Raw genomic sequence first — 27,899 nt, forward strand, 5'->3', positions numbered from 1 at the left:
CCTCATCCATCTTCAGGGTTACATCTCAAAAAATTCAAGATTAGTCAAGCACGATTTCCCCTTCATAAATCCATGCTGACTCTGTCCTATCCTGTTACTACTATCCAGGTGTGCCGTAATCTCATCCTTTATAACAGACTCCAGCATCTTTCCCGCCACTGAGGTCAGACCAACTGGTCTATAATTTCCTGCTTTCTCTCTCCCACCTTTCTTAAAAAGTGATATAACATTAGCCACTCTCCAATCCTCAGGTACCGATCCCGAATCTATCGAATTCTGGAAAATAATCAACGTATTCACGATTTCCCGAGCCACCTCCTTCAGTACCCTGGGATGTAGACCATCAGGCCCCGGAGACTTATCAACCTTCAGATCTAACAGTCTCTCCAACACCAAATCCTGGCAAATACAGATTCCCTTAAGTTCAGGTCCTTCAGTTACTGTTACCTCAGGGAGATGGCTTGTGTCTTCCCCAGTGAACACAGATCTGAAGTACCCAGTTAATTCTTCTGCCATTTCTTTGTTCCCTGTAATATATTCCCCTGTTTCTGTCTTCAAGGGCCCAATTTTAGTCCTAACCATTTTTTTGCCTTGCACATACTTGAAAAAGCTTTTATTATCCTCCTTTATATTATTGGCCAGTTTGCCTTCGTACCTCATATTTCCTCTGTGTATTTCCTTCTTAGTAATCCTCTGTTGTTCTTTAAAAGCTTCCAACTCCTGTTTTCCCACTTATCTTTGCTATGTTATACTTTTTCTCTTTTAACTTTATATGTTTCTTAACTTCCCTCGTCAGCCACGGCCGTCCATACCTCCTCCTGGGATCTTTCTTCCTTTTAGGAATGAACTGATCCTGCAACTTCTGCATTATACACAGAAATATCCGCCATTGTTCCACCACAGTCATCCCTGCTCAGGTATTGCACCATTGAACTTTGGCCAGCTCCTCCCTCATAGCTCCATAGTTCCCTTTATTCAACAGAAGTACTGTCACTTCCGACTGTACCCTCTCCCTCTCAAACTCAAGGTCAACTCAGAATTTAACCTGCATGTGAGAAATTGGTCTGCATTCTGCATGTATTCAATTCTATATTAACCTGTTGCATCACAAAACAATACTGAACATAAGAATTTAAATTCAATTTCTGCTGCGTGCTAATAGATTGACATCATCCATTACAACAGTCATACATTGTTGGTGATAAAGCAATTTATTGTACTCCCAGTTCCCAACTGCTAGATCCAGTGTTGAGTGTGTGGTTCTGGAAAAGCACAGCGCGTCAGGCAGCATCCGAGGAGCAGATTCACCTGCTCCTCGGATGCTGTACTTTTCCAGCACTACACTCTCAACTCTGATCTCCAGCATCTGCAGTCTTCACTTTCCCCGTTACATCCAGTGTCAAGGATGAGAGCAGCTAAAGATGAAAAGATCTGAGATTTATTTTGTGATAAGGTATTATGTAATTATAGAAAACCTCCCAATATCCAGCATCGAAGCATCCAGAATTCTTATGCAACTGGCAAAAATTTCAAAGGAAATATACCATTTTTATACTGTTTCTTCAAAAACAATCTGAACTTGGTGCACCAACTTCTGATGCACACATGTTCATAGTATTTCTTGTGCTATCAGTAACTGCACAGAACTGACACACCTCCCATTCCCCATATTTGTCAGATAATGGAGAGTTTGCTGTATAATACTTTTCATAATCTGTTGTGAAAGCAAATGTTTCTTGGCCATATGGTGAGTAGCTGGAATTGTTAGGCTCTAAGTTGTTTGAAACATTAGTTTTTCCTTTGTTTACCTTCTATTACCATAAAGATTTAGACCAATGTCTTTGTATCAAATCACCAAAGTGATCTCAAGTACTTCAGCATTTGTGCAAGCTATGCAGGATGAAGTCCCTGCTAATAAAAGACCATGACCTTGCTAGATTATGTACATATAAAGCATAGCAAAGGAAAACAACAGTGCTGTCCAACCATGTTTTAATCCACTGCCACACTTTCAAGGCCAATTAGAGATAGACAATAAATGCTGATATGTCCAGCCATGTCACATTCCACGAATTAATATTAAAAAACACTCTTGAAAATGAACATAACCCAGACACCAAAAAACAAAGAAAAATGACTACAGTAATATTTTCTAACATAAGTAAAATATAAATACACAAATCTTTGTTTTAAAATATTTCACAAAAGCATTATTGCTTCATACAGAAGTTTGTCATGCTCTTCATTTTACCTAATGGGAGAAGATTCAATTCAGCCCTCGGCTCAATATTCCTTCGCCTCTTTCAGTTAGAACAGCAGCCACTCTTCCCAACCCACTCCTCACACAACTGAGCAACCCTTCTTCCCAAAATCCCCCTTTCTTAGACAGCAGACTCTAACCTCTTTTCCTGCCTAACCTCTTGGATAATCAGGCTTCATTGCTCCACATTCTCCCTGTTTCCAACCTCCCCATCACTGTATCAGGCCTGCAGAAAGTTGGGGCTCTGCATACCTCCCACATTAGCTGCATGCTTCCTTTATTCCACTGAATGGCTAGAAGGAGAGTGCACCCCTCTAGTGGGGTGAGTGACTCTGGGCTGGCACAAGACTGACTTACGGTTCCGTCCTAGCCATGTCACTGACAGGATGTCTCAGGCTGAGATACTCTCTCATCCAGACTTCAGTCAAGTTGGAGGCAGAAAGGGATGAGGAGTGAGAGGTCAGAAAATAAATTTAAAAGGTAGAATCTCATTATCTAAAAGTTGGAAACAATGAACATATGTCAATCCTGCAATGATTTAGTGGTCGCAAAAATGGCAATACAAGTAAAGTACTGGAGAGAAACTACACCCAAATAAATCAATGGCTTGACAAGAAAGGAGGTGTGTTGAGTGGAGGGGCTGAATAGCTGAAAAACAAACGGTTTCTATATGGTAATACAAACGTTAACAATACTTTTTTTGTATCCAAATTGTAGCAGACAAGAAATGTTTGTTGCTCTGATTTCACAAAATATATTATCGTTTATTGATAACAATATAATTGCCAAAATACTTTATCATTTCACATTACTCGTTCTTGAACTAGAGTAGCAAAAAGGATACTGGTGCAATCACTAGAATTGGAATTGGTGTAATCATTTCAGTATTATTGCAAGTTTTAACTTTATTCTAATCTATTCCACTTAACAGAGGTCACCTTCAAGAGGTGTATTTATAATCAGTCATATTCTTAAAATAGGTGCTCTTAAATTACAAACATAAATAAAGATTTTCTTTTAAAATAGGTCATCAGTTGATTTTGTATCAAATACCGATGGCAATGTCAAAACAGCACAGTCTTGAAGTGTTTTATTGCTCTCTTTCATGACTAGGGCTCAAGCAGTAATTAATCATTGCTTTACCCACTCCATTTGGCCATAGGTCTTCATGCTCGTAACACAGATTTCATACACTGTAAAGCATTTTTCTTCCCCTATGTGACAGATAGTCATAAAAAATGAAATGTTCAATTAAACAGAAAATATTACAATTCATAATGCTACTTCATTGCTTTGTTTTAAAATTCTAAAAGAAGAAACACTTTTTAATTGTGTTATGGCAACCATAGGCAGTGATATAACCATTTACTCTTTTTTTCATATAATTCTTAAAATAAAACCATGCTGTACAATTCACATAGAGCTCAAAAGTTCAACGCCACAGATCTCTCCGAAACAAAACAGATATTGAAGAGAAGATATTTGAGACATCCCAATAACATGTATGGTAAAATATACAACAGGCAACGTATGGGCTCCAACATTAACAAACTCAGGTGAGTGGGTTTTCAGGAAAGGCATGTAATCAGAATGGAGATTGCTATCAAATCATTCAATAAACATTGCTTATCCAATATACGCAATGGCACGGAAGATGATGTTGTGAAAGCTAATGAAGATAATATTGATGATCCATGTGATGATATCATTCAAACAGCAGAATGGTATGAGTTATTTGGTTCTAAAGACAAGGAGGATGGTGATTTTATGGATATTAATACACGTTCAGCGCATGCTGTGTTGCTAAGTATTATTATTTTCTGTAGTGAATCTCAATATACGACTTTTGCTTTTGATGGACTAATTCAGAATTCAGAGTGCAGAGTTAATGTCTGTTGGCAAAGAAGTGATCAATTATTTATAAATAAAAACACTTTTGGCTCCATTAGTGCTATGGGATTGGCAGCAAGTCTCTGATGTGGCAGCTGCAATAGTCAGATTATGGGACAGAGTGGACTTCAACCTCTCCAAAAATGTTTCTCATTAAAAGCCAAATCCCAAAAAATCTAGTCTTAGAAAATCGACTTTTGCGTAAACACATACAGTATTTAATAAAGGGCATAGTACTACTTCGTATATTCTTAAAATGCCGTCGGTGTGATAGAAATTCTTGTCCATGCACCTTCTGTTGGCAAGAATTTTCTGTAATTAGTAGGCTTTTTAAAAAAGGGATTTTGACGAATTGTATCATTTCAATAAGCTAACTGCTCATGAATGTTCTTGAACACATTGCACAACAGCATCTTATATGTTTGGTTTAAACTCCTTACAGGATTAGGACCTCCAGAAAATATCAGCGTAAATTACACAGACCCAAGTGAATTGACTGCTAACTTTGTGCCAACAAAAGCTTGAATAATTATACAACATAGTGACACACTAATGTCAGTAACATAGAATCAGACAATACAATATCCCAGCATCACTGCCTGGATCCTGGATTCATTTATTCAGCCAAAATGGAATTTCAAAAATATGAAACCTATGAAATCACACCTGTAAAAAACACTTGAGATATTCCAATAAGTTGCACAGTAAAACATGCACAGCATGAAGCTATGAGACACTCAAATTTCTTTGGACAGCCTTCAGTACACCAAAACCTTTTAAGTTTTAAAACATAAGACACACGGTCGTAAAACAGATGCTTATGCATTTTTCATGGATTCAGGATAACCACAACTTCCTGTTACAGCTTAATTCATTTCTGCCCTACATTTTCTTTCACTTTGGTACAGTGAATATATGTAGGTACATATTGTGTAGTGCATTTTGTTTAAGCAATGCTTTTTGCATCCAGGGAAGCTCTTTAACTAGAATCCTTAGTGGCAAAGAACTCTGTCTCTGAAATCGAATGCTGCTTTGGATGCTGGTTAAAGAATTCCCTCCTTTGATAAGAACTGTTTCTTTTGCAGACCTGGCTGCCGATGTGCACTAACTTGCAAACATGAACTGAATAGTCTTTTGTGGCAAGCAAAATCTACACAATCCTTTCCTCCTTAATCCTACCAAGGTCTCCTTTTCCTTGACTTCTGATAAGGGATCAGGTTCTTTGAGGAGCTTTGGATTTACAATGTGAAAGTAAGACTGTTGTCCTGGGTTCTCCACGTTTCTCCCAACTATTAGTCAATTTTCCAACAGCCCCACTGCATAACCAGAAAACTTCAAGTTCACTTGCACATAACTTGCCCAACTTGTGCTCTTCTTCGTAAATGTTGTCAGCCTAGTTTGAGACTTGCCTTTGTAAACTTCAATATACCATTATAATCCTCCCTTTTATTATTCTGCCATTAGCTGGCAAGCCAGAAGATCTTGAAATGAAACAGAAATTTAGACTACAGAACTGAAGTGAACACTGTTGTGTAATAGGTGTACTCATACTTTTGCTGCAGTTGAATAGGTGCTGATCATAATTACAACTGGCTTTTAGATTGCTAATAAAAATATTTAGAGTACACATAATGACCCTTCTGGAAATAAAGATACCAGCAAAAAAGGATAGTTGTTGTCAGTCCCTAAGGAATCTGCAATTTACAGGTTTCCCTGACAGATCGCACCTTCCATTGCTCATAACATAACCTAACCGATCAAACAAAGATGTCAGTCTCAACTCGTATTTATGAACTGTGCTCTGCTGAGCTTCCTGTCCTGGTGTTCCTCTTAAGTAACTAAATGATGAAGACTGAAACCATTGTGTATACATTCTTTTCATTTTTAACAATTATAAATGTCACTGTTACAAGCATAAAGTTAAATGTTAGCAATCATTTATCTCACATATACAAAGATCATAGATTAGATTTACAAAACCAGCCACAAGATATTTGTGTGAAGTCAACATGAAATTCAGAGTCTGTTTCGTTCGTTTGTTCATACCACTTTGGCTTGATAAAAATCTGGGCACTTACCCAGATTTGCATTTAGCACAGTGGAAAATCACAGCTGAACAATGCTGAAACACTGCTTCTTGATAGGGAGGAAATAATTTACAATATTGGCTCAAATTTTGCAAAAGGAATAATGCAAGACTAATAGCACTTATCATTATAAGGGGGAACATCTGGATTGAACACATATGTAGTTAAATGCTCGATAACCTGTTCCAGTTCAAGAGCTGCACTGAAACTGCTTTTGCCAATGGACTCAGCAAAGAAATCGCTGTAATGGTATTAACATCGAGTACTCATCAACTAGTTCCCAATGAAGCTGGTCAGAAAAATGTTAAGCCTGGTCTTTCAGGAGTAAATGAATTTTTAATGGAATAGAAAGTAATAGTTAAAGATACATTCGTGGGAGAAAGGAGACAATTTAGCCTATCCATTCTAAGCTAGCAGCCAGGCAGCATCCGTGGAGCAGGAAAATGTGGTGGCTCAGCGGTTAGCAACGCCACCTCACAGCGCCAGGGGCCCAGGGTGACTGTCTGTGTGGAGTTTGCATATTAGGACGTGCAGGTCCTGGGCCTCTTCCACCGCCGCTCCCTCACCACCTGATGCCTGGAGGAAGAATGCCTCAACTTCTGCATCAACACTTCAACCTCAGGGCATCAATATGGACTTCACCAGTTTCCTCATTTCCCCTCCCCCCACCTTACCCCAGTTCCTAACTTACAGCTCAGCACCGTCCTCATGGCCTGTCCCACCTGTCAATCTCCCTTCCCACCTATCTGCTCCATCCTCCCCTCTGACCTATCACCTCCAGCCCCACCCTCGTTCACCTACTGTACTCTTTGTTACCTTCTCCCCAGCTCCACCCACCCCCATTTATCTCTCCACCCTGGAGGCTTCCTGCCTCTATTCCTGATGAAGGGCTTTTGCCTGAAATGTCGATCTTCCTGCTCCTCAGATGCTGCCTGACCTGCTGTGCTTTTCCAGCACCACTCTAATCTAGACTCTGGTTTCCAGCATCTGCAGTCCTCACTTTTGCCTATTCGAAGCTAGCGCTCTATTGTGCAATCCAGTCAGGTGCATTCTACCACTCTACCCCAAGAGACAAACAAACAACCTCTGATATAACAGCTTAACTTTACAAGTTCTGGAAATATTTATAAAATACTTTTGTTTGGCTCTTTATCTCCCCTTCTCAATCCCATCTTTTCAGATCTTTAATTTGCATTCTGCATGTGATTTAAATCCAATTGGGATTTATGAATTTAGCTGCTTTGAGTCTGCTGCTGAAGGAATTTTCCATCTGATTGTGATAACATTGATAATGCCGAGATGTCAAAGATTCCTTTATAGAAGGCATGTACTGGTTCAAATGTTAAAATAGAAGCAATCTACACTGATATTTATAAAAAAAATGTACAGGCAGCGATTAGTGAGGTGAACAGCAACCTGGGCTCCTTCATTGCTGGGAGAAAAATCTAGGTCATGTGACAATACAGGAGACCAAAAAAATACAGTCAGGGAAGAATTTAAAAGGTACATACTGAGAACTTGCAATATAAAGCAGAGTTAAAACAGTTTAATAAATTAGACGATGTTTCAACCTTTAATTTTTCTGTTTTATTGTGCAATTTAATATTGTGGCCTTTCCGAATATGGCTTCGTTATATAAGCATTAAATAGCTACTTCGTTAATCTAGCAGGATGAAAACATGCACTTACACCTACTCTCAGATAGTGTACATATATCGATTGGTCACGCCATTTTCAGCATTATGAAAAGCTAGACTGATGGCTGCTTTCCCATTCAACTTATTCTTACCCTTGTGAACTGACTACATCGCTATCCTTCACACTTACATGTCCTTGAAATCTAGTCAGTATTATTAAATTGCCTAGATAAAAGGATACAGACAAGATAGAACTAGACCTCATGCAATCTAGGATGTTTATAGTTAAAAATCACACAATACCAGGTTATAGTCCAACAGGTTTAATTAGAAACATTAGCTTTCAGAGCGCCGCTTCTTCTTCAGGTGGTTATGGAGGACACAACTGTAAGACACAGAATACAGAGGGTGGTGGTGGCTTGCTTTTCAGACTGAAGGCCTGTGACCAGTGGAGTGCCACAAGGATTAGTGCTGGGTCCACAACTTTTTGTCATTTACATAAATGATTTGGATGTGAGCAGAGGTACAGTTAGTAAGTTTGCAGATGATACCAAAATTGGAGGTGCAGTGGACAGTGAAGAAGATTACCTCAGATTATAACAGGATCTTGACCAGATGGGCCAATGGGTTGAGAAGTGGTAGATGGAGTTTAATTCAGATAAATGCGAGGTGCTGCATTTTGGGAAAGCAAATCTTAGTAGGACTTATACACTTAATGGTAAGGCCCTAGGGAGTTTTGCTGAACAAAGACCTTGGAGTGCAAGTTAATATTGTGTGTCTTACAATTGTGTCCTCCACAACCACCTGATGAAGGAGCGGCGCTCCGAAAGCTAGTGCTTCCAATTAAACCTGTTGGACTATAACCTGGTGTTGTGTGATTTTTAACTTTGTACACCGTAGTCCAACATCGGCATCTCCAAATCATAAGATGTTTATAGCACTTAACCAAGACAAGCAGGAAAAACCACATATCACTTAACTTTTAATAAACATGAAAATAGAGTTGTTAAAAATATTTAGCTATTACTATATAAAATGCTAGTCTTTAGAGCATCTTTTGTTCCAATCAAATTGAAAAGACATTGATTAATTAGCACTGAGCAAACTGCCAGCATGAATAGTGTAGACCAAAATCTTAGGCAGTTCAAGAGCCCATAAGGATATGGGGTAGGTATGTGTCTGTCTGTGCATGCACGTCCATGTGTACGTATGTGTGCGCATTACTCAGTGAAGAACTGGTCAAGTGAAGATGGGATGAATCTCTAGTCTTTCTTAAATTTTTATAATTTCATAGATAGGCTTACTTCCTATTTGCGTAAGCTACTCCACTGTAGGGGGACTTACTGCCAAATCAGGAGCTGTCTTCAGCTTAGATAAACATCAAAAATATATATTCAGGAGTAGAAACATTTGCTAATTTTCTTCCTAAACCAAGCCAATTCCATGTTCTGATCTTACACTGGATGAGTTCATTTAATTCTTCATAGATCAAGAAATGAACCTGGGCTTGTCTAATCAGCATGGATGAACATCCTGACATAAAATGAAACACATTTGGAGTAGATAAACTCAGGTTTTTTTAAACATTGGTTGTGGTTGTTGGAGACTAATCATCTCAGCTCCAAGAAATCACAGAATGTCCATCAGGGTAGTCCAAACCCAACATCTTCAACTGTTTTATCAATGACTTTCCCTCCATCATAATGCCAAAAGTGAGTATGCATGCTGATTACCACAATGTTTAGTACCATTTATAGATCAGACACAGAAACAATGTTACCTGCATGCAATACCATTGCTTGGGTAGATAAGTGAGCATTAACATCCATACCACACAAATGAAAGGCAATGTCATTTTCACCAAGAAATAATCTTTGTTTGATATTCAATGCAATTTGCATTTCTGCCGAGGGTCACCATTGATCGAAACCTTAGATAGACCAGTCACATAAGTGCTGTAGCCATAAAAGCAGTTCAGAGGTTAGGTATTCTGAAGTGAGTAACTCAGTTCCTGACTCCCTAAAGGTACAAGCATAATTGAAGAGTATGAGGGAAGTCCACAGCAGACCTAATGAGTCCAGCTTGAAATACTGCAGCTTGCTGTACTGGATAAAACAATACAGCATCTCGAATCATCAGGAATGACCACAACATCACAGAGAAAGGCAATTTAACATTGGCTACAATTTTGAAGTTATTCAAGTTTCATATGTTCATATTTACATTGTCAAATGCAACTTGCTCTGGGCAGATTTCTTTAAATTCAAAAAGAAATCAGATGAAGGGCTCCGGCCCGAAACGTCGAATTTCCTGTTCTTTGGATGCTGCCTGACCTGCTGTGCTTTAACCAGCAACCCTTTTTCAGCTCTGATCTCCAGCATCTGCAGACCTCACTTTTTACTCGAAGAAATCAGAGTAGCAAATCTCATTAAGTTTGGTAAAATCTCGACTAATACTTAATATTAATTTAAAGAGTCCAGGCTTTTGAACTCAGCGAAAGCAATGGTCCAGTGGTAATATGGCTGGACTGTTCATCCAGAGATCCAGGTAACATTTTGGAAACTGGGTTTGAATTCTGCCATGGCAGATGGTGGAATTTGAATTTAATAAAAAGTCTGGAATTAAGAATCTACTGACCATGAATTCATTGCCAATTATCAAAACAATCCATCTGATTCACTAATGTCCGTCCTACATGTGACTCCAGATACATAGCATTGTGATGACTCTTACCTGCCCTCTAGGAAATTAGGGATGGGAAATAAACGTGGCCTAGTTAGTTACACTCTCATCCCTTGCATGAATAAAAAAAAATCAAACTTACATAAGATTCCTGGAGAATAAGGATTAAGGTTGGTTTAAATCTGATGATCAAATTTACAGACGTTTGACATATTAATTGAAAAATCTGCCAAAGGCTCTGAACTACTATGTATTGAAAGCCTACATTCACTAGTCCGTATCTGTGCTGGGATTCTGTCAGTTCTACGCATTATAAGGTGAATGTGACTGGCAACCTAAACCCTAGCCATCTGCTCATCATGTGTTAGAGATCAGACTAGCCTTCCCCAAGATATATTATAGAGATAACTTTAAAATGAAATAAAAGTTAGCCTAAAACCTAAGTGTAAGGCACTGTGTTCACCAATAATCCTTTAGTCAAGACACACTTTATTCTTACATTGCAACTAAAATGCAACAAAGTGAAGAATTTATAACTTTACTCCATTGTCGTACTTAACAAGACAATGTATTATTTAAGCACTAATCATCAACTATTGTAATAGGCAGCATCTCATAAACATGCCCTTTGTCAAAATACAATGCAGCAAAACTGCTATTATTCTCACACGCTGTCTCTCTCCAGACTAGTAGAAAGAAACAATCTGTCCCTTCTGATTTCTAAGAGGAAAGTTCTCGTTTATGTCTTCAATGTAGCAGCACAGAGAACTCTAGCCATCTGCTCTAGCAGCTAACTAACAAAAAAAACTGAAAGCAAAAGCAAAGTCCTCTGGGTCTGCGAGAGCCTGACCCCACCCACATAATTCTTTTGTCATAAAAACACCCTGGGAGAAACCCAAAGCTATTTACAAACTGCCTACCCAAAAGAAGACACCTCAACACTATTGCGACAGAACACCTCTGCAAGAGAAACAGGACAGAACACACAATAAAGGACAATATGGCCTGCCTCTTCATCAGATATGTGGAACAGTCCATCTCCCGCAGCTACACTGGCACCACCCACCACCTTTTCCTCTGCTACATCGATGGCTGTATTGGCGCTACCTCGTGCTCTCACAAGAAGGTTGGACAGTTCATCCATTTTACTAACACCTTCCACCCCGACCTCAAATTTACCTGGACCGTCTCAGACTCCTCCCTCCCCTTCCTAGACCTCTCCAGTTCTATCTCGAATGACTGACTCAACACGGACATTTACTATAAACTGACCAACTCCCACAGCTACCTAGATTACACCTCCTCCCACCCTGTCCCTGGTAAAAACACCATCCCATATTCCCAAGTCCTTCACCTCCGCCGCATCAGCTCCCAGGAGGACCTATTCCAATACCGAACAGCCCAGATGGCCTCCTTCTTCAAAGACCGCAATTTCCTCTCAGACGCTGCATCTCTTCCACTTCCCGCTCCTCCGCCCTTGAACCCCGCCCTTCCAATCGTAACCAGAACAGAACCCCACTAGTCCTCACCTACCACCCCACCAACCTCCAGATACATCGTATCATCCTTCGTCATTTCCGCCAAGGATATATTTCCCTCCCCTCCCCTGTCAGTGTTCCGCAAAGACCACTCCCTCCGTGACTCCCTCATCAGGTCCACACCCCCCACCACCCAACCTCCACTCCCGGCACCTTCCCCTGCAACCGCAAGAAACGCAAAACTTGCACACACCCCTCACTTCTTTCCAAGGCCCCAAGGGATCCTTCCATATCGTCACAAATTCACCTGCACCTCCACACACATCATTTACTGCATCCGCTGCACCCAATGTGGCCTCCTCTACATTGGGGAGACAGGCCGCCTACTTGCGGAATGTTTCAGAGAACACCTCTGGGACACCCGCACCAACCAACCCAACCGCCCCGTGGCTGAACACTAACTCCCCCTCCCACTCCGCCAAGGACATGCAGGTCCTTGGCCTCCTCCAGTGCCAGACCATGGCAACACGACGCCTGGAGGAAGAACGCCTCATCTCCCGCCTAGGAACCCTCCAACCACAAGGGATGATTGCAGATTTCTCCAGCATCCTCATTTCCCCTCCCCCCACCTTTTCTCAGTCCCAACCCTTGGACTCAACACCGCCTTCTTGACCTGCAATCTTCTTACCGACCTCTCTGCCCCCACCCCATCACCCTCAACTTAACCTCCTTCCACCTATTGCATTCCCAACATCCCTCCCCAAGTCCCTCCTCCCTCCCTTTTATCTTAGCCTGCTTGGCACACCCTCATTCCTGAAGAAGGGCTTATGCCCGAAACTTCGATTCTCCTGCTCCTTTGATGCTGCCTGACCTGCTGCGCTTTTCCAGCAACACATTTTCAGCTCTGATCTCCAGCATCTGCAGTCCTCAATTTCTCCCAGTATTGTCAGGTTAATGCTGAGATAGGGCATATCAAAACTATCAGCTGAATAATGGGTTATCAATCACCACTCATCGTACATTGCAAAAACTCAGGAAAGGATCTATGCTCACTATTTTCGGCCTCGAATAGTGCCCCGCCTGCTTCAGTTTATCCTAGATGGGGAAGATTATAGGGTCTGTCAGGGATGCCGGAGACCAAATGGAATCAGATGGTTAAATGTTAACTAAGGGATAACTGGGTGAATACTGGTTGTAGATATTTTTAATCAACTTGTTTAGACGAACTATGACACATGTCTAGGCCAAGTGCGATTTGAACTCACATTTTGGCGCCGTGGTAGTGTCCCTATTTCTAGACCAAAAGGGCAGAGTTCATGTCCCATCAACTTGCAGCTATCATCACATGTCCGAAAAGGTAGATAAAAATATTGGTATAAATTAATCGGTGTATTAGTTTGGTGATGTGCCAATTAAAATTACACTGACAAGAAAAGCATATGCCTGGACGTTGGCCATCATTTACCCTCTGGTGTTCAAAACGGTGAACACAGACGAAGCTAACTGTCTCATGCTGTTACGGTGCAGTCAAGTCAAGTGGTTTTCTTCATTTACAGGATGCTACTGTTAAGCCAAAGAGTTTTAACTACCAGAGAAATGAGTAACATGACAGGTGTTTTAGTTCTGATGTGAAGTGTGTAAGCTACATGACCCAATAAATGCAGACTATATCAATATATTCTATTAATCACTCATAGTGAGCAACATGCCATCATGCTCATCAAGAGCATGTCTCAACAAGAACCAGGCCTCAGAACAGCGTGCCTACCATCAGATGGAATTCTACTATTGGACGTCATTTATTAAATAAGCCGGACTGTGCCAAGAAATGTATTTGAAGTCAAGTTGAATATTCAGTGGATTTGCGTATACTAGCAGCTACTTCCATGGACACGGGAGACCTTTCTTTTTATGCTAGTAAAAGGAATATGTATGAATATAGATTTCATTTTTGGCACTGGGGAGAAAAAGGCTCATGGAAACTGCTAATCTCTGCTGAACACTGACAATTATAGTCAAAATGCCTGGTCAGAGGACCAATACTCACAGTTAAGATTTTTTCTAATCAACCTGTTCAGAGATGTTATTACACATCTCTACAGTAGGTGTGATTTGAACCCAGGCCGCCTGGCACCCAGCTAAGGACACTACCACTGCACCACAAGATTGCTAGTTAACTACAAGTGCAGCATCTTCATAATAAGAGTGGTGCACCCAAATAGCATGTACTTTTCAGGCTGCAGAAATTTGTGTCCCATTTTTCAAGTGTGCTTCTTGCGTCCTAATGCAAATTCGTCCAGGATAAAAAAAAACTATGGATTATCTTTTAGCAATGCTTAATCTCTCATGATTCCATTAGATTCATTTTTAATGTGTGATTTTTCAGATGACATGGATAAAGTAACTAAAGTTTCTGCTCTTCCAGTTACAGTGCAAGTGCATTACAAAGACTAAAAATTGCAGAGTGTCAACCCACACATTTTATGCTGAAAGTTGTAAATATAATTGAATGCTCAGTAAAATACAGACTTATTTTTGTATATAGTGTTGCAATGGAATTGAAGCCTACTGGTTTAAACTGCTTTCTTTCTCTATTATGCACCATACACAGGGGAGAAAGATTACAGTTATTACATTCCAGTCCACAATTAATGTTTGCAAATTTATAACTGAATAAAATGATCAGGTTTTCAGAGCTGATGATTCCAGACAATTGTGAGTAACTCTTGAGAATTGCTGATAGTTCTGCTAAGATACACTAGAAAAACATCAGTATATAAATGGAGCATATTAAAGTCATGTCTGATGGAGACTATCTGCAGTTCTCAAGTTAAACTATGAATGATTATGCTGTAATCCTTAGATTACATGGAAGCCATTGGAGACAAACAGTATGAGCAAAAGAAATTTTCTTTTCATTAACTGCAGTTCACATAATGACAACGTTGCTCAAGAAACATTCTACATTGTGGTGATCAACAAGTAATAGGCTCAGAAGCAAGCTCACTTAAAACTAAGTACATCAGAGATTACCAACTATTTGAGTCTAACACCAATCAAATTACAATTGTATTTAATATTTTCAATAATAGACATGATTTGATCAGTCTGAAAACAAGTTTATTTCTAGTCTTTTGTCAGATCTTGACTGACGTTAAGATCATGTAACATTGGAGCGCATGGGGAGTGTCCTTTGGAGGACAGACTAAGTGTACTCAGTGAAAACAGACAATAGCATCTCCCCCACGATAATCCTCAAAACTGGCAGCCTGCAATGATGCGTTCTCAGCCCCTTACTACACTCCCTGTACACCTATGACAGTGTAGCCAAATTCCGTACGAATGCCATCTACAAGTGTGCCAACAACACTACCATGGTAGGCCAGATATCAAACAATGAGTGAGAATACAGGTGGTACTGTGTTGCAATGATAACAACCTCTCTCCCAATGTCAGCAAAACAAAAGTGCTAATCACTGACTTCAGAAGGAGGGAGAAGGGCATGCCTCTATCTACACCAACGGTGCTGAGGTGAAGGGGTCGACAGTATCAACTTCCTCGGAGTGACGATAATTGATCATCTTTTGTGGATCTCCCATGTGGATGGGATGCCCAGGAAGGCACAACAATGCCTCTTTTTCCTCAGACAGCTTAGGAAATAGGACACATCTACGACGGCCCTCACTAACTTTTACAAATGCAACTGTTCTGGTCTGGACTGTATAAAATTACAGAAAGTTGTGTGCACAGCACAGACCACCACAGAAGCCAACCACCCCATCCATGGATTTCATCATTATTTCCATTGCTGTGGAAAGACTGTCAACATCAAATATCCCTCCTAGCCCCTGGTAATGCTCTTTTCCAACCTCTTCTGTCAGGCAGACGATATAGGAGCTTGAACACATGCATCAACTGGTTCAAGAACAGTTTCTTCTCTGCTGTTATTGGACTGTTGAATGGATCTCTCTAACTTCAAATAATGTTGATCTTGCTTTGTGCATCTCCTGTCCAGCCATAACCTTATATGCTTGTATAATCTGTACATCCTTGTTTGTTATGATATGCCTGTACTCCTCACAAACAAAACTTTTTACTGTACTTAGGTACATGCGCCTACAATAAATCAAATGAAATCGACTAGGTCTATGTTTCCTGAAGATTAGAAGGATGAGATGACCTAATTGAAGCATACAAGATTCTAAAGTAGCTTGACAGAATACCTGCTGAGAAAACATTTCCCTTGCCTGGGAAATCTAAAACATAGGATTACAATCTCAGAATAAGGGTTGAACATTTAGAAATCAGATAAGGTGAAATTTCTTGATGTAAAGGGTTCTCTATCTCAGTGAGCCATGGATCTTTAGTTGAGTGGACTAAAGAAAGTGGTCAGTCTTTTTTGGGCATTGATAGAAATAAGGGATATAGAATTAGTGCAGGAAAGGACATGTTGTGGCAGAAGATCAACGTTGACATTACTGTTGCAGGCTGGTAAAGCAAAGCGGCCAATTCCTGTTCTTATTTCTTACAGCGTGGCAATTGTAGAGTTGTCCATTGTGGTTTGAAATTAGACTAAATGTTTTGGAAAATTCTACAGCATCAAAAGAAAACAGTTGTTGAAACAGCAGCATAATCTGACTGTATAGCAGGAATAGAATATTTTAAGGATTAGACAAGAATAGGCCAATTTGAAGAATGACAGCTACTGACCTGTCAGTCAATTTTCATTATTTACACAATTGTCATTCCTTATTTAAAAAAAACATGGCTACAATTGTGCAAAAACAGGACATTTACTAAACTGACTTGGAGACATGCCTTAATACTTTCAGGGCATATGGGTGTCAATGGGAAAACCAGCATTTGTTGCCCATCCCTAACTTCCCTTGACACAAGTGACTGACTATATCATTTTCTGAAAGACGGTAGAAGCAGAAACTTGAATACTTTAAGGCAGAGGGAGATAGATTCTCAAGTCAGTCAAGGTGGTGAAAGGTTAGCAGGGGTAGATTGGAATGCGGATTTGAGGTTACAATTAGATCTGTCATAATCTTACTTCTGCTTCTTGATCCTGTTTTGGAGAATAGTAAAGGATCAATCACATTTCTAGGGTCTGGAATCAAAAAAGTAGGCCAGTACAGATAAAGACAGCAGGTTTCCTTCCCTAAAAGAGAAAAAGGGCTGGAATTGAATCGTAATAAGCACGGCTGAAAGATGACAATTTCATTCAATAATATTGGATTGTTTTATATCAATAACTTTATCCAAGAGTTAAAACTGTCAGGAGAGGCTTGATGTAATAATTCTTTATTCCACTGGATTTAAAAAAAAAATCAAGAGTTGATCAAATCGAGGTGCTCAAGATTACTAGTGAATTTGATTGACTAGGTAGAGAGAGGGACTATTTTCATAGGCTTTGTGAGTTCAGAAAATAAATCACAATCTTGAAGTTAGGGCAACATCTAAAATTCAGGTTGATATCAGGAAATAGCTCTTCACATAAAGAGGAAGGGAGAGCTGTAATGCTCTCTTTTCCAAACAAAGCCATAATGTTGGGCCACATGAAATATTCACAACTGAGAGAGATTTTTGTTAAATAAGGAATACAGAACCAACATAGGTAAATGGAGTTGGGACACACAGCAACTATGATTCATGTGAATGGTAGATCAGTTTATCAGATATACAAGTAACTTAATAAACAGTAGTCATATGCTTGCTTAGCACTTACTAATGTAGTCCTGGTCCTATGGTAAGGTTGTACAATTGGTAGCCTAAGTGGCGTCACCCACTCCACTGAACTTCCTGATTTGGAAATCAGTCGTGCACTTTGTGTCAGCCAGTCCTAAAGATAACAATGTGTCAAGTGACATGATTAATACAACAATTCATTTGTAGCCCACGATTATTAATAAAACTGTACAACAAAAACTTAGTTGACCAATTATGGATTATTTGTGATGGAAATCAATTGTAACGCTTCTGAGATAATATCAGATATTTATCCTTATGAGGTTCAGTATGTATTTTTGCTCATTACTGAGATTGTGGAACCATGCATGAAGCTCAAGACTACATTCAAATTGAAATCTTTACCATCTGTACCTTAAAGCTGCAAAATCTATTTACAACAATTTATAAATCATAATTTTCTTACATACAAAATATGTTGCGAAAATTATTTTGTGATGCAAAAGGTTATCTGTCTGGATTCCCGATACATAAATGACAGTTTTCAGAAAGACTGAAAGGTAGTATACTGGATTTAATGAACAGGACTTATAAGCAATTATACTTTTTCAGATACTGCATGTAGAGTCTGAAATTAAATTTTTTAAATCATTATGATTTTAATTGCAACTTTGAATGCATGAATGTGTGCAGCTTTGAATATTTTTAAATGTAAAAATTATTTGGGACATTTAAAGTATACATAGAAGAAGAAGAAAAACTGGATTTCTATTCATGTAATAGGGATAACTTCACTTTTACACACTGAAGCTGAGAAATTTAAGCGTAATGGAAAAGCTTACATTAAAAGTGCAATTTTGGTTTTACACATCTGAAAATTCAGCATTGTTTCCAAGTTTCATATTCACTCTCATTTTAATAAAAGTAATTTTGGATCAGCTTGCAGAATTTTGTAACATTTCCATCACAAGTAAGTAATGCCAATCCACACCTCCAGCAGCCTTCAACTCTAAGCTTAACAATAATTTCCTTGAGATCAACTTTATGTTACACCATAAAATAGTGAAAATGCTTTTGTTCCAAATGGGTTAGGTGAAATATGTACTGTTTAGCGTGGAGATGAGCTAGTTCTGGTCCAGTGCTTTACACAGCTTGGTGGAAGAGACTAAAGTTAGCAGGAGAGAGAGAGAGAGAGAGAGAGAGAAACAGAGAGAGAAACAGAGAGAGAAACAGAGAGAGAAACAGAGAGAGAAACAGAGAGAGAAACAGAGAGAGAAACAGAGAGAGAGACCGACACACAGAGTATCTTTTTTATTTTAATCTTAGTTGGTGGAATTGGGTTTAGGTGTAAATTAATGGAACAAAAAGGGACTCTGCAATACTTTAAAGAATTGTTAAATGGAACATAACTAATTCAAATAAATACTGTTGATATTGTAAATATTCAGTTGATAGGCAATATTTGTGGAAGGAAACAAGAGTCAACACTGACCTGAAATGATCCACGAGAAAACTGACCACGCTAACTAAAAGGATTTATCTAAAATTTTCATGGGAGCCTGTGTCTGTGAGACACAAAGTCACTGGCCTTCATATCCCTGCAATTTACATATATACCTTGCCATACCTCATTCATAGATAGACAGACAGACATATCTGGGTCAATCATGCTGCTGGCACCTTGAACGTTGAATTGTTTGTGAAACTTTTTAAAAATATGATTTTAATGCAGGTTAGCTTACATTGCAATTATGGCAAATCAAAATTGATTTGCTTGGCAAACCTGATCTTTGATCACAAGGACACTTCAGAGGGGAAAAAAAACTATAGATTAGGAAGAACAATCAAAGGAAGCAAAGGGTGTTGAAATGAAAATGTAAGATGATGTTGAACTGGACATGATTGTGCACCAACAATCTGCATGCTGATCCACAAATCATAAAAACACCCAAAGCTAGAATCAGACAATGCAGCCTTACCTCAAAATAGCATTGGCAAACAGACTGCTACCCAATTTTAGCATTTCCAAGCAACAATTCCATGAACTGGTCTGGATCAATCACAGTTACAGAAAACTTGTGTGCACATTTATAAGTGCAGGGCAGTATATAGGTTGCCCATTATATGCAGGATAACATTACTGCAAAACATTCACCTTCAATTATCAGACTTACCTTAACTAGCTTTCGTGAATCTGTTATTGAAAATAATTAAGAAGATCTCCAACATTATTCACACTAAAGTCTGCAGCTGGCAGAGGGGGACATTTGCCTGCTGATGCTATAACTTATTCATGCATACGTACAAAAAAAATCCTTACAGCGGATAATTCAGATTATTAGGTACAAGCTTTGGATATGTGGATATCTTAAATCTATAGAAATCTGTATTGCTTCAACTCTCCTCTTTTCTTGTATTGCAACAAAAAAATACTGAATGGCTACTTAAGTTTGGGCCATTCAACTATCTAAACATCTACTATCTAGCCATCTACTATCCAGTTACATTACTGCAGATAGTGTAATTACCTGAATTTCCCTGGTTCCGGTAAACATTTCTGTCAAACTGCTGAAGACCAGCTGCACCACGTAATGAGAAGCATCCCACACATGATCCTAGAAATTAAATAAAATTAACCAGTTATATTTAATTTTTGATTTCCACTATAGCGCACAACAGGTAACCTGTAATTTTCTATTACATATGTTCTTACACATCTACACTACCTCAGTCCACATGGAATGGATAGCTGCAAGACTTAATCATTTTTACTTCTGCCCTTGTATGAAGTTGCTGGAACAAATCACCAACATCTTGCCTTGTTTTAAGGGTTAATAAAAACTTAATTATGTTTTATTCAGTTACTCATAGTAGTTGTTACAGGGAAATATAAAATGTTTTTTTTGTTATCTATCTTGGTACAGCGAAAGTTAACTGCAGAATCAAAGGAGCTATGTTCTGCAACATGCAAAATTGGTATCCAAGCAAACTAGGGCAGTTTTGCCATGTACTTTCTCAATGTCTACTGTTTTCTTCTGTTTAAACTTATGCGTTATTAGATTGTTTCTTGCAGGTAAAAGAAAATGAGGGGCAGATGCATCAATTTCCTCCAGTTGGCCTTGCCAAGAAAAATGGTATATTGAGAAACATCCAAGAGGTGCTGAAAGCTGGTCAACCTTCAGGTGTATGGTATATTGAATCGTAACTATTGCAATATATTGGAAAGGTAAAAATTAAATAGCACAAACATATGGTGACTCTGAAGGACATCAAAAAAGCTTAAGTGTGTGTAGACATTTTAAAGAATATGCATTCTTTTCTAGTTATTTATTTTCATCCTATTCTGCAGCCCTTAAATCCTTACCATTTACAGTTGGTTCTGATATAATGCAATAGTTCTGTTTTTATGCAATTTCACGTTAAGGAAATTGTGCAATAGCAATGCCATTTAAACTAATGGGGATGGAATTGCGTTATACCCAATACAGGTAAGGAAACCTCATGTTCTACAAATAACGGTCTTAATTCCTCAATCGTGTTAAAGAAACATGTGTTATAGGAGAACTGATTGTACTTCATTATTCTCTGTTCAGATTATGCCTAGTGATTTCAGTCAGGAGATTATGATTCCTATAGTTATGGCTTCAATACTACCAGATTGAAAGCAAAAACCAGTTATCAAGTAATTGTATGCTGAAAAATACACCTTGAACAGCAGCTGAAAAGAATTGGATCATGAGAATGAAGAGATGACAATACTGTTGAAGAGGATATGGCTTGGAAGGGAAGTTGCAGGCAGTGGCATTCCCATACCGTTAATGCTCTTCTTCTAGTTGGTGCAGGCTGTAGTTTGGAAGCTATGCTGTAACAGCCTTGCTGAGCTGTTGTGTCACATCAGGGTTTTTTGGGGGGGGGGGGGGGGGGGGGGGGGGTTGAAATCACGATATTATGGACGAGGTGCCAATCAAATGGGAGCCTTTGTCCTTAATGTTGGAAAACTTCTCGGGTGTTGTTGGAGCTGGACTCATCCAGTCAAGTGAAGAATATTCCATCGTACTCCTGACTTGTGTTTTTATAGAATTAGGTGGTGAGTTGTTGACCTCTGAATTCCTAACCTCTGATGTGTTCTTGTAGGCACAGCGCTTATACAGTTGGTCCAGTTCATTTTCTGGTCAGTGGTAACTCCCAGTGAGGCTGGCAAATTTGTTGCTAGTAATGCCATCAAACTTTGAGGAGATATGTTAGATATCCTCTTGCTAGAATGATCATTGCCTGACACTTTTGTGGCACAAATGTTTCTTCTGTTGTGCTGCCATAGGGAAACCATAAACAACAAAAACAAAATTACCGAATGACTCCCATAAAAAGTCATTCTCAACACAATCTCAACCTTTGTAACTTTGACACAAATCAGAACCCATGCAAAAAAAAGAATTAACAGGCAAATTACACATCAAATAAAAGGGCAAAGTTAACTTTAAATATTAATACATAGGGGCACATAGGAACAGGAGCAGGCCATTGAGCACGTTGAGCCTGAATCAGTATTCAATAAGATCACAGCATCTCTGTGGCTTAACCCCATAGGTCTTCCTTTGGTTCATATCCCTTAATACTTGCTAAACCCAAACTTTTCTATATCAGGTTTGAAATTAACAACATATCTTAAATAAACTGCTGTTTGTGAGAGAGTTCCAAACCCCTACACTCTTCGTATGTAGAAGTCCTTCCTAACATCTTTCCTGAACAGCCTGGCCCTAATTTCGAGACTGTGCACCCTAGCTCCAGAATTCCCAACCAATGGAAATAATTTATCTTTATCTACCCTGATTTCATCCCTTAACTTTCTAAATTCTAGAGAAAACAGGCCTCATTTGTATAAGCTTTCCTCATACCTGGACTTCAGAGGTTAAGTTATCATTCTTGTAACCTACATTGTACTCTCTCCATAGTGTAATTACACTATATAATTATATTTATATAGTGTAAATATATCCTTTTAATGTGAGATACTCAGAACTGCTCAAGTTGGGTCTCACTAAGGTTTTGTAAAGCTGCAGCATAACTACTGCATCATTATATTCCAGTCCACTAGGTACAAGGGCTAGAATTCCGTTAGCCTTCTTGATTATTTTCTGCATGTTTGGAGATTTTTAAAGATGTATGCACCTGATCTCTTTGGACATCCATTATATTTAACTTCATACCATCTAAAAATCAATCCTTTGTCAGTCCAAGATATATTTTTATATGACTCCTCTTCAGCATGAATAGCTTTGAGTAAGTGTACAGTTCCACAACATGCTGTTCTTTATTCATACATGGTAGGTCAGGAGTCCTACTGGATAACAACTTTCTCCCTCACATTTCACAGTATGGTTATCTGCCGCAAAGCACAATTCTATTAGTCCTTTCCCACTCAAGTCAAGACAGTCCAGATGGAAAAGCTTTCCAGAGTTCCTTTATCAGCTGACCAACAGCTAACATAGTTTAGCCACTTTTAAGAAAATGCCTACGTCTTTGGTTGCTCCAAATGTTTCAGATTTTAAGCCTCCTTTGCTTGCACAGTTCCTCAAATAGCTCCTACTTTTTTTTTCTGCTAAACATAAAAATACTAACTTCTTTGTGAGAGAAATTTGCTTCCTTTTTCTCAAGAATTTCACGTGCCCTCTTTCTCTCTCCATTTGCTCTACTGTTGTTGCTTCATCTGTGCCTCAGCTGCCAGATCATCCCCTTGTAGTTTTCCAGTATGTTTGGCCATATAGGAATCCTTATCTCAACTTTCCTTCTGCAATACTACCTCAATTGTGAAATGTCAACTGTACCTGTATTTCTCATTAATCTATGGTTCTTTTACAATCGATGCAAGCTTTTAGAAGTCCTTTTCAAAATGTTATTGAAAACAATGGAATTTCAGAGATTTCCACAAAGAAATACAAACGTTCCTTACTGCATTGCTTCTGGGTCAAAGGTGGATCAAGTTTTCTTGAAACACTAACAGAAACAATTACACTTGAGCAGTACTGCTTTGGCTGCAAGGTGCTTTGTCTGCTCCAATGTCATCCAAGGCGATTTTGGAAACGCGAGACTTCTTTGCCATTATTACATTTTTTTTGTTGCTTCAAGACTATGTTAAACCTGAAACTTTGACGCAATAGAAATGTGTCCTACAAAAAACTTCAAGGGCTGCAATACTCCCACAGCCTTCACAACAGAGTATGAAAACATCATTGAGCAATGCAATTTAGTTCACTTTTACTGGTATTGATAAGTTCATAGTTGATTTAGAATAAAGCATCTGCAGAAATGTAAGCACTGCTTTCAAGCCTATTATCTTGAGGTTTATGATTATATGTTGTGACAAGATGTTTGGTTTGTTGCAAACTGTCAAATTCAAGTAATTTTAGTTAGGCTGCTCACTCTGCTGTTGACCAAACTCAGAGTAGAGAGTCTGGTGCCAGAAAAGCACAGCTGGTCAGGCAGCATCAGAAGAGCAGAAGATCAATGTTTTGGGCATAATGCTTTCATCAGGAATGAGGCTTGTATGTCAAGGGGGCTGAGAGATAAATAGGAAGGGGGTGGGGATGGGGGATTATAGCTGAGATTGTGATAAGTAGCTGAAGGTGGGGGTGGGATGAGGCGGATATGTCAGAACGAAGATGGACAGGTAGAACAGATCAATAGGGGGAGTGCCAAGTTGTAAGGTTGGATCTGGAATAAGGTGGGGGGAGAGGAAGTGAGGAAACTGGTGAAATCCACATTGATCCCATGTGGTTGGAGGGCCCCAAAGTGGAAGATGAGGCATTCTTCCTCCAGATGGCAAGTGATAAGGGTTTGGCGACGGAGGTGGCCCAGGACCTGCATGTCCTTGGGGGAGTGGAGGTGGAGTTAAAATGTTCGGTCACGGGATGGTGAGGTTGCTTCATGTGTGTGTCCTGGAGATGTTCTCTGAAACATTCTGCAAGGAAGTGTCCTGTCTCCCCAATGTGGAGGAGACCGCATTAGGAGCGATGGATACATTAAATGATGTGTGTGGAAGTGCAGGTAAATCTGGGATGGATGTGGAAGACTCCTTTGGGGCCTTGATAAGAGGTGGGGGGTGGATATGGGAGCAACTTTTGTACTTCTTGCGAAAGCAGAAGGTATCGGGAGGGGAAGGTGGGTTGGTGGGGTGCGTGGCCCTGAAAAGAGAGTCATGGAGAGAATGGATTGCATGGAATGCAGATAGTGGTGGGGAGGGAAATATATCACTGGTGGTGGGGTCTGTTCGTAGGTGGTGGAAATGGATGAGGATGATGTGATGTATCTGGAGGTTGGTGAGGACGAGGGGTTCTGTCCTTGTTGCGGTTGAAGGGGTGGGGTTCAAGGGCGGAGACGCAGGAAGTGGAGGAGATGTGCTGGACAGCATCATCAACCACGTGGGAGGGGAAATTGCAGTCTTTAAAGGAGGAGGCCATCAGGTGTGTTCTGTAGTGGAATTGGTCCTCCTGGGAATAGATGCGGCAGAGGCAGAGGAATTGGCAATAATCATTTTTACAGGAGCAGGATGGGAGAGGATGTAGCACAGGTAGCTGTGGGAGTCGATGGGTTTGTAGAAGATATTCGTGTTGAGTCAGTCACCGTTGATGGAGATAAAGAGGTCCAGGAAGGGGAGGGAGGTGTCAGAGATAGTCCAGGTGAACTTAAGGTCAGGATGGAACATGTTAGTGAAGTTGATGAACTGTTCAACCTCCTCATGGGAGCACAAGGTGGCACTGATACAGCCATCAACATAGCGAAGGAAAAGGTGTCGACCAAACTTAGCCAAGTTATAGTGAATAAAGTAAATTAACTGCATTTCCACTAATTTTGTTTTGTTCTGTGCAGATCTCTAAGATCCATACCAGCAGCAGCTTTCAAAAGTCAATGATTGGGAATGGCATGTGCATGGACTGAGCTTAGAGGAAACCTTGCTACCCGATTAGAACAAATAACAAACAAAAATTCCTGCATTGGCCACTTGAAAAATATTAATTTCACTAAAAAAAAAGCACTGGTAAGGCTGCACAGGCTCAAATTATTTTCAGAACAGGATACTTTGTATAAGTTCAAAGCATTTGGTAAATTTTAGTATATTTCATAACAATTGGAAATTGAAAAATCATAAGGTCTATGCCCACCGCGTTCAATTAATTAAAGAATATTAGCCGTGAAATTTTGCTGAATGGTTATTTTTCTGTTTGGAATTTGCAGTTAATCCATGTATGTTTACTGTGTCTCGCTGCAGTTATCAATTCAAAGCGTCTGATTACTTTCTCAGTCATTTGAATCATGGAATAGAATCCTTGTAGTGCAGATAGGGGCCATTTGGTCCATCGAGTCTGCACTGACCCTCCAAAGAGCATCCCACCCAGGCCCAGCCCGAGCATGCCGTGGCTAATCCACTTAGCCTGTATATCCCTGGTCACTATGGACAAATTAATATATCCCACACCTTGTTGGACTGTGGGAAGAAATTGGAACACCTGGTGGAAATCACACAGACACTAAGAACGTGCAAACTCCACAAAGACAGACACCCAAGACTGGAATCGAACCCAGGTCCCTGGTGCTGTGAGAAAGCAATGTTAATCATTGAGTCATAGTGCTGTCCAACAAGCAAACTACTTTATAAAAGATTTACCTTGAAATTGAAGTAAAATGCTTACTCAAAGGCAAAAACTGTTAGCATGCCCAAAATTGCTTAATAATTTTTGGTTCAACACACGCTTTTATGACAAGTTTTGAAATTTTAACTTCTATTTCACTTTTTGATGTTTATTAGTTTGGTTGGCCTTATTAAAATTTTCAGTTACAGTATCAAAATTTACAGCATTTTTGCTTTTCCTACTTACTGCTATGCCAAATATTAGCTTCTTGAAATCAGAGTGAAGAAATAAAGCAAGAGAAGTATCTTATTTATGAGTACTCTAATGTGTGAATTGGACTACTTCCAACTTGGTGCATATTCGAGTTTAAATTGGCATTAAAACAAAAATAATAATGACTGATGAGCTGATTATTCCAATATCAAAATGGCTGTCTGGATTTTCTCTGTTAGTTGGACTTAACTAGAACGGCCAAGAAAAGTATGGAATAATTGCTGAGCCTTTGCTAATGAGTGCAAAAATTACTGCAATTTTGAATACCTTTGGAAAATCCTCAACTTCTTTCAATCTTTTTTCAATCTGGAGACGCCCACCAAATCGTGTCACACCATACACCACAGTCATCACCGTCTGTTTCACAACCTTGCGATTAATGAAGCCTTCCAAGATTTGAGCAATTTTTACACCTTTTTCAGCATCTCTTTTTCTGAACTCTTCAACCTGAAAGGAAAACACAAGGCAATTGCAATAATGAACCCAGGTCATGCATTAGCTAAAAAGTAGATGCCAAAATAAACAATATTTGTTACCAACATCTCCTGCCGTAAGGCGCAAAGAATTAACTTGATTTACACTAGTAGTGTCTTTGATAGTGATATTACTTATTACAAATTTAACTATAGCAAAGTTACTGCAATCAAGATAAATTCGAATTTTTTTTCTTAATTTTCAAAAGTATTTACTTTCGCCAATTACTGTTTACAAGACACATCTTGTGATTCTAATGGTTTCAGTACAATGTTTCCTTAACTCTGTATAATTGTTTATTCTTCTTCATTGATAAAGAAAGCAATTCCAGAGTTTGGTTGTAGTGCAACTTTTCAAGGTCCTCTCAGACCATCATTAAACAAAGATTTAGTTAGTGCAAGAACCAAGCATTCTAGAAACTACATGACCCTGCTAATAACCACCATTACTTGTACATTGACAGAAAATCACTACAATCGTGACAGTTTACATTATCGTGTATTGCAGTTTATTACTGTCACTCATTAGGTTGTATATTGCTGTCTCTAGGATACTTATACAACTTAAGATTATTTTTAGTTCATTTTACTCAGTTCACTTGCCTGTTGTGCTACTGCACTGTAAACATCCTGTGGTACCTCTTCAGGCATTAGGTTCACAGAGGCTGCACCAATCACATCACGTCCTAGAGCAGCATAGTGTTGCAAACCATTACAAGAGCCATCCTGTTTAAAAAAAAGGCAAAATACTTTAAGGAATTAATCAGTGCTGAATCTGCACAAAACAACTGAATTTTTAAA

At 39.2% G+C, this 27,899-nt stretch overlaps 1 protein-coding gene across 2 annotated transcripts in view; it reads right to left on the reverse strand.

Moving 5' to 3' along the window:
* polrmt (polymerase (RNA) mitochondrial (DNA directed)) overlaps positions 1 to 27,899 on the reverse strand; it is a 111,279-nt gene that overhangs the window by 16,867 nt on the left and 66,513 nt on the right. For both annotated transcript variants that reach the window (XM_060846268.1, XM_060846267.1), the window contains exons 12-15: positions 27,702 to 27,824; positions 26,893 to 27,072; positions 20,254 to 20,340; positions 17,766 to 17,879 (exon numbers count right to left, since the gene is read on the reverse strand). In XM_060846268.1, the coding sequence (XP_060702251.1) occupies positions 17,766 to 17,879; positions 20,254 to 20,340; positions 26,893 to 27,072; positions 27,702 to 27,824 (504 nt within the window). The remainder of the gene's footprint in view (positions 1 to 17,765; positions 17,880 to 20,253; positions 20,341 to 26,892; positions 27,073 to 27,701; positions 27,825 to 27,899) is intronic.

Source organism: Hemiscyllium ocellatum, chromosome 28 (genome assembly GCF_020745735.1).
Source record: "Hemiscyllium ocellatum isolate sHemOce1 chromosome 28, sHemOce1.pat.X.cur, whole genome shotgun sequence".
NCBI lineage: Eukaryota > Metazoa > Chordata > Chondrichthyes > Orectolobiformes > Hemiscylliidae > Hemiscyllium > Hemiscyllium ocellatum.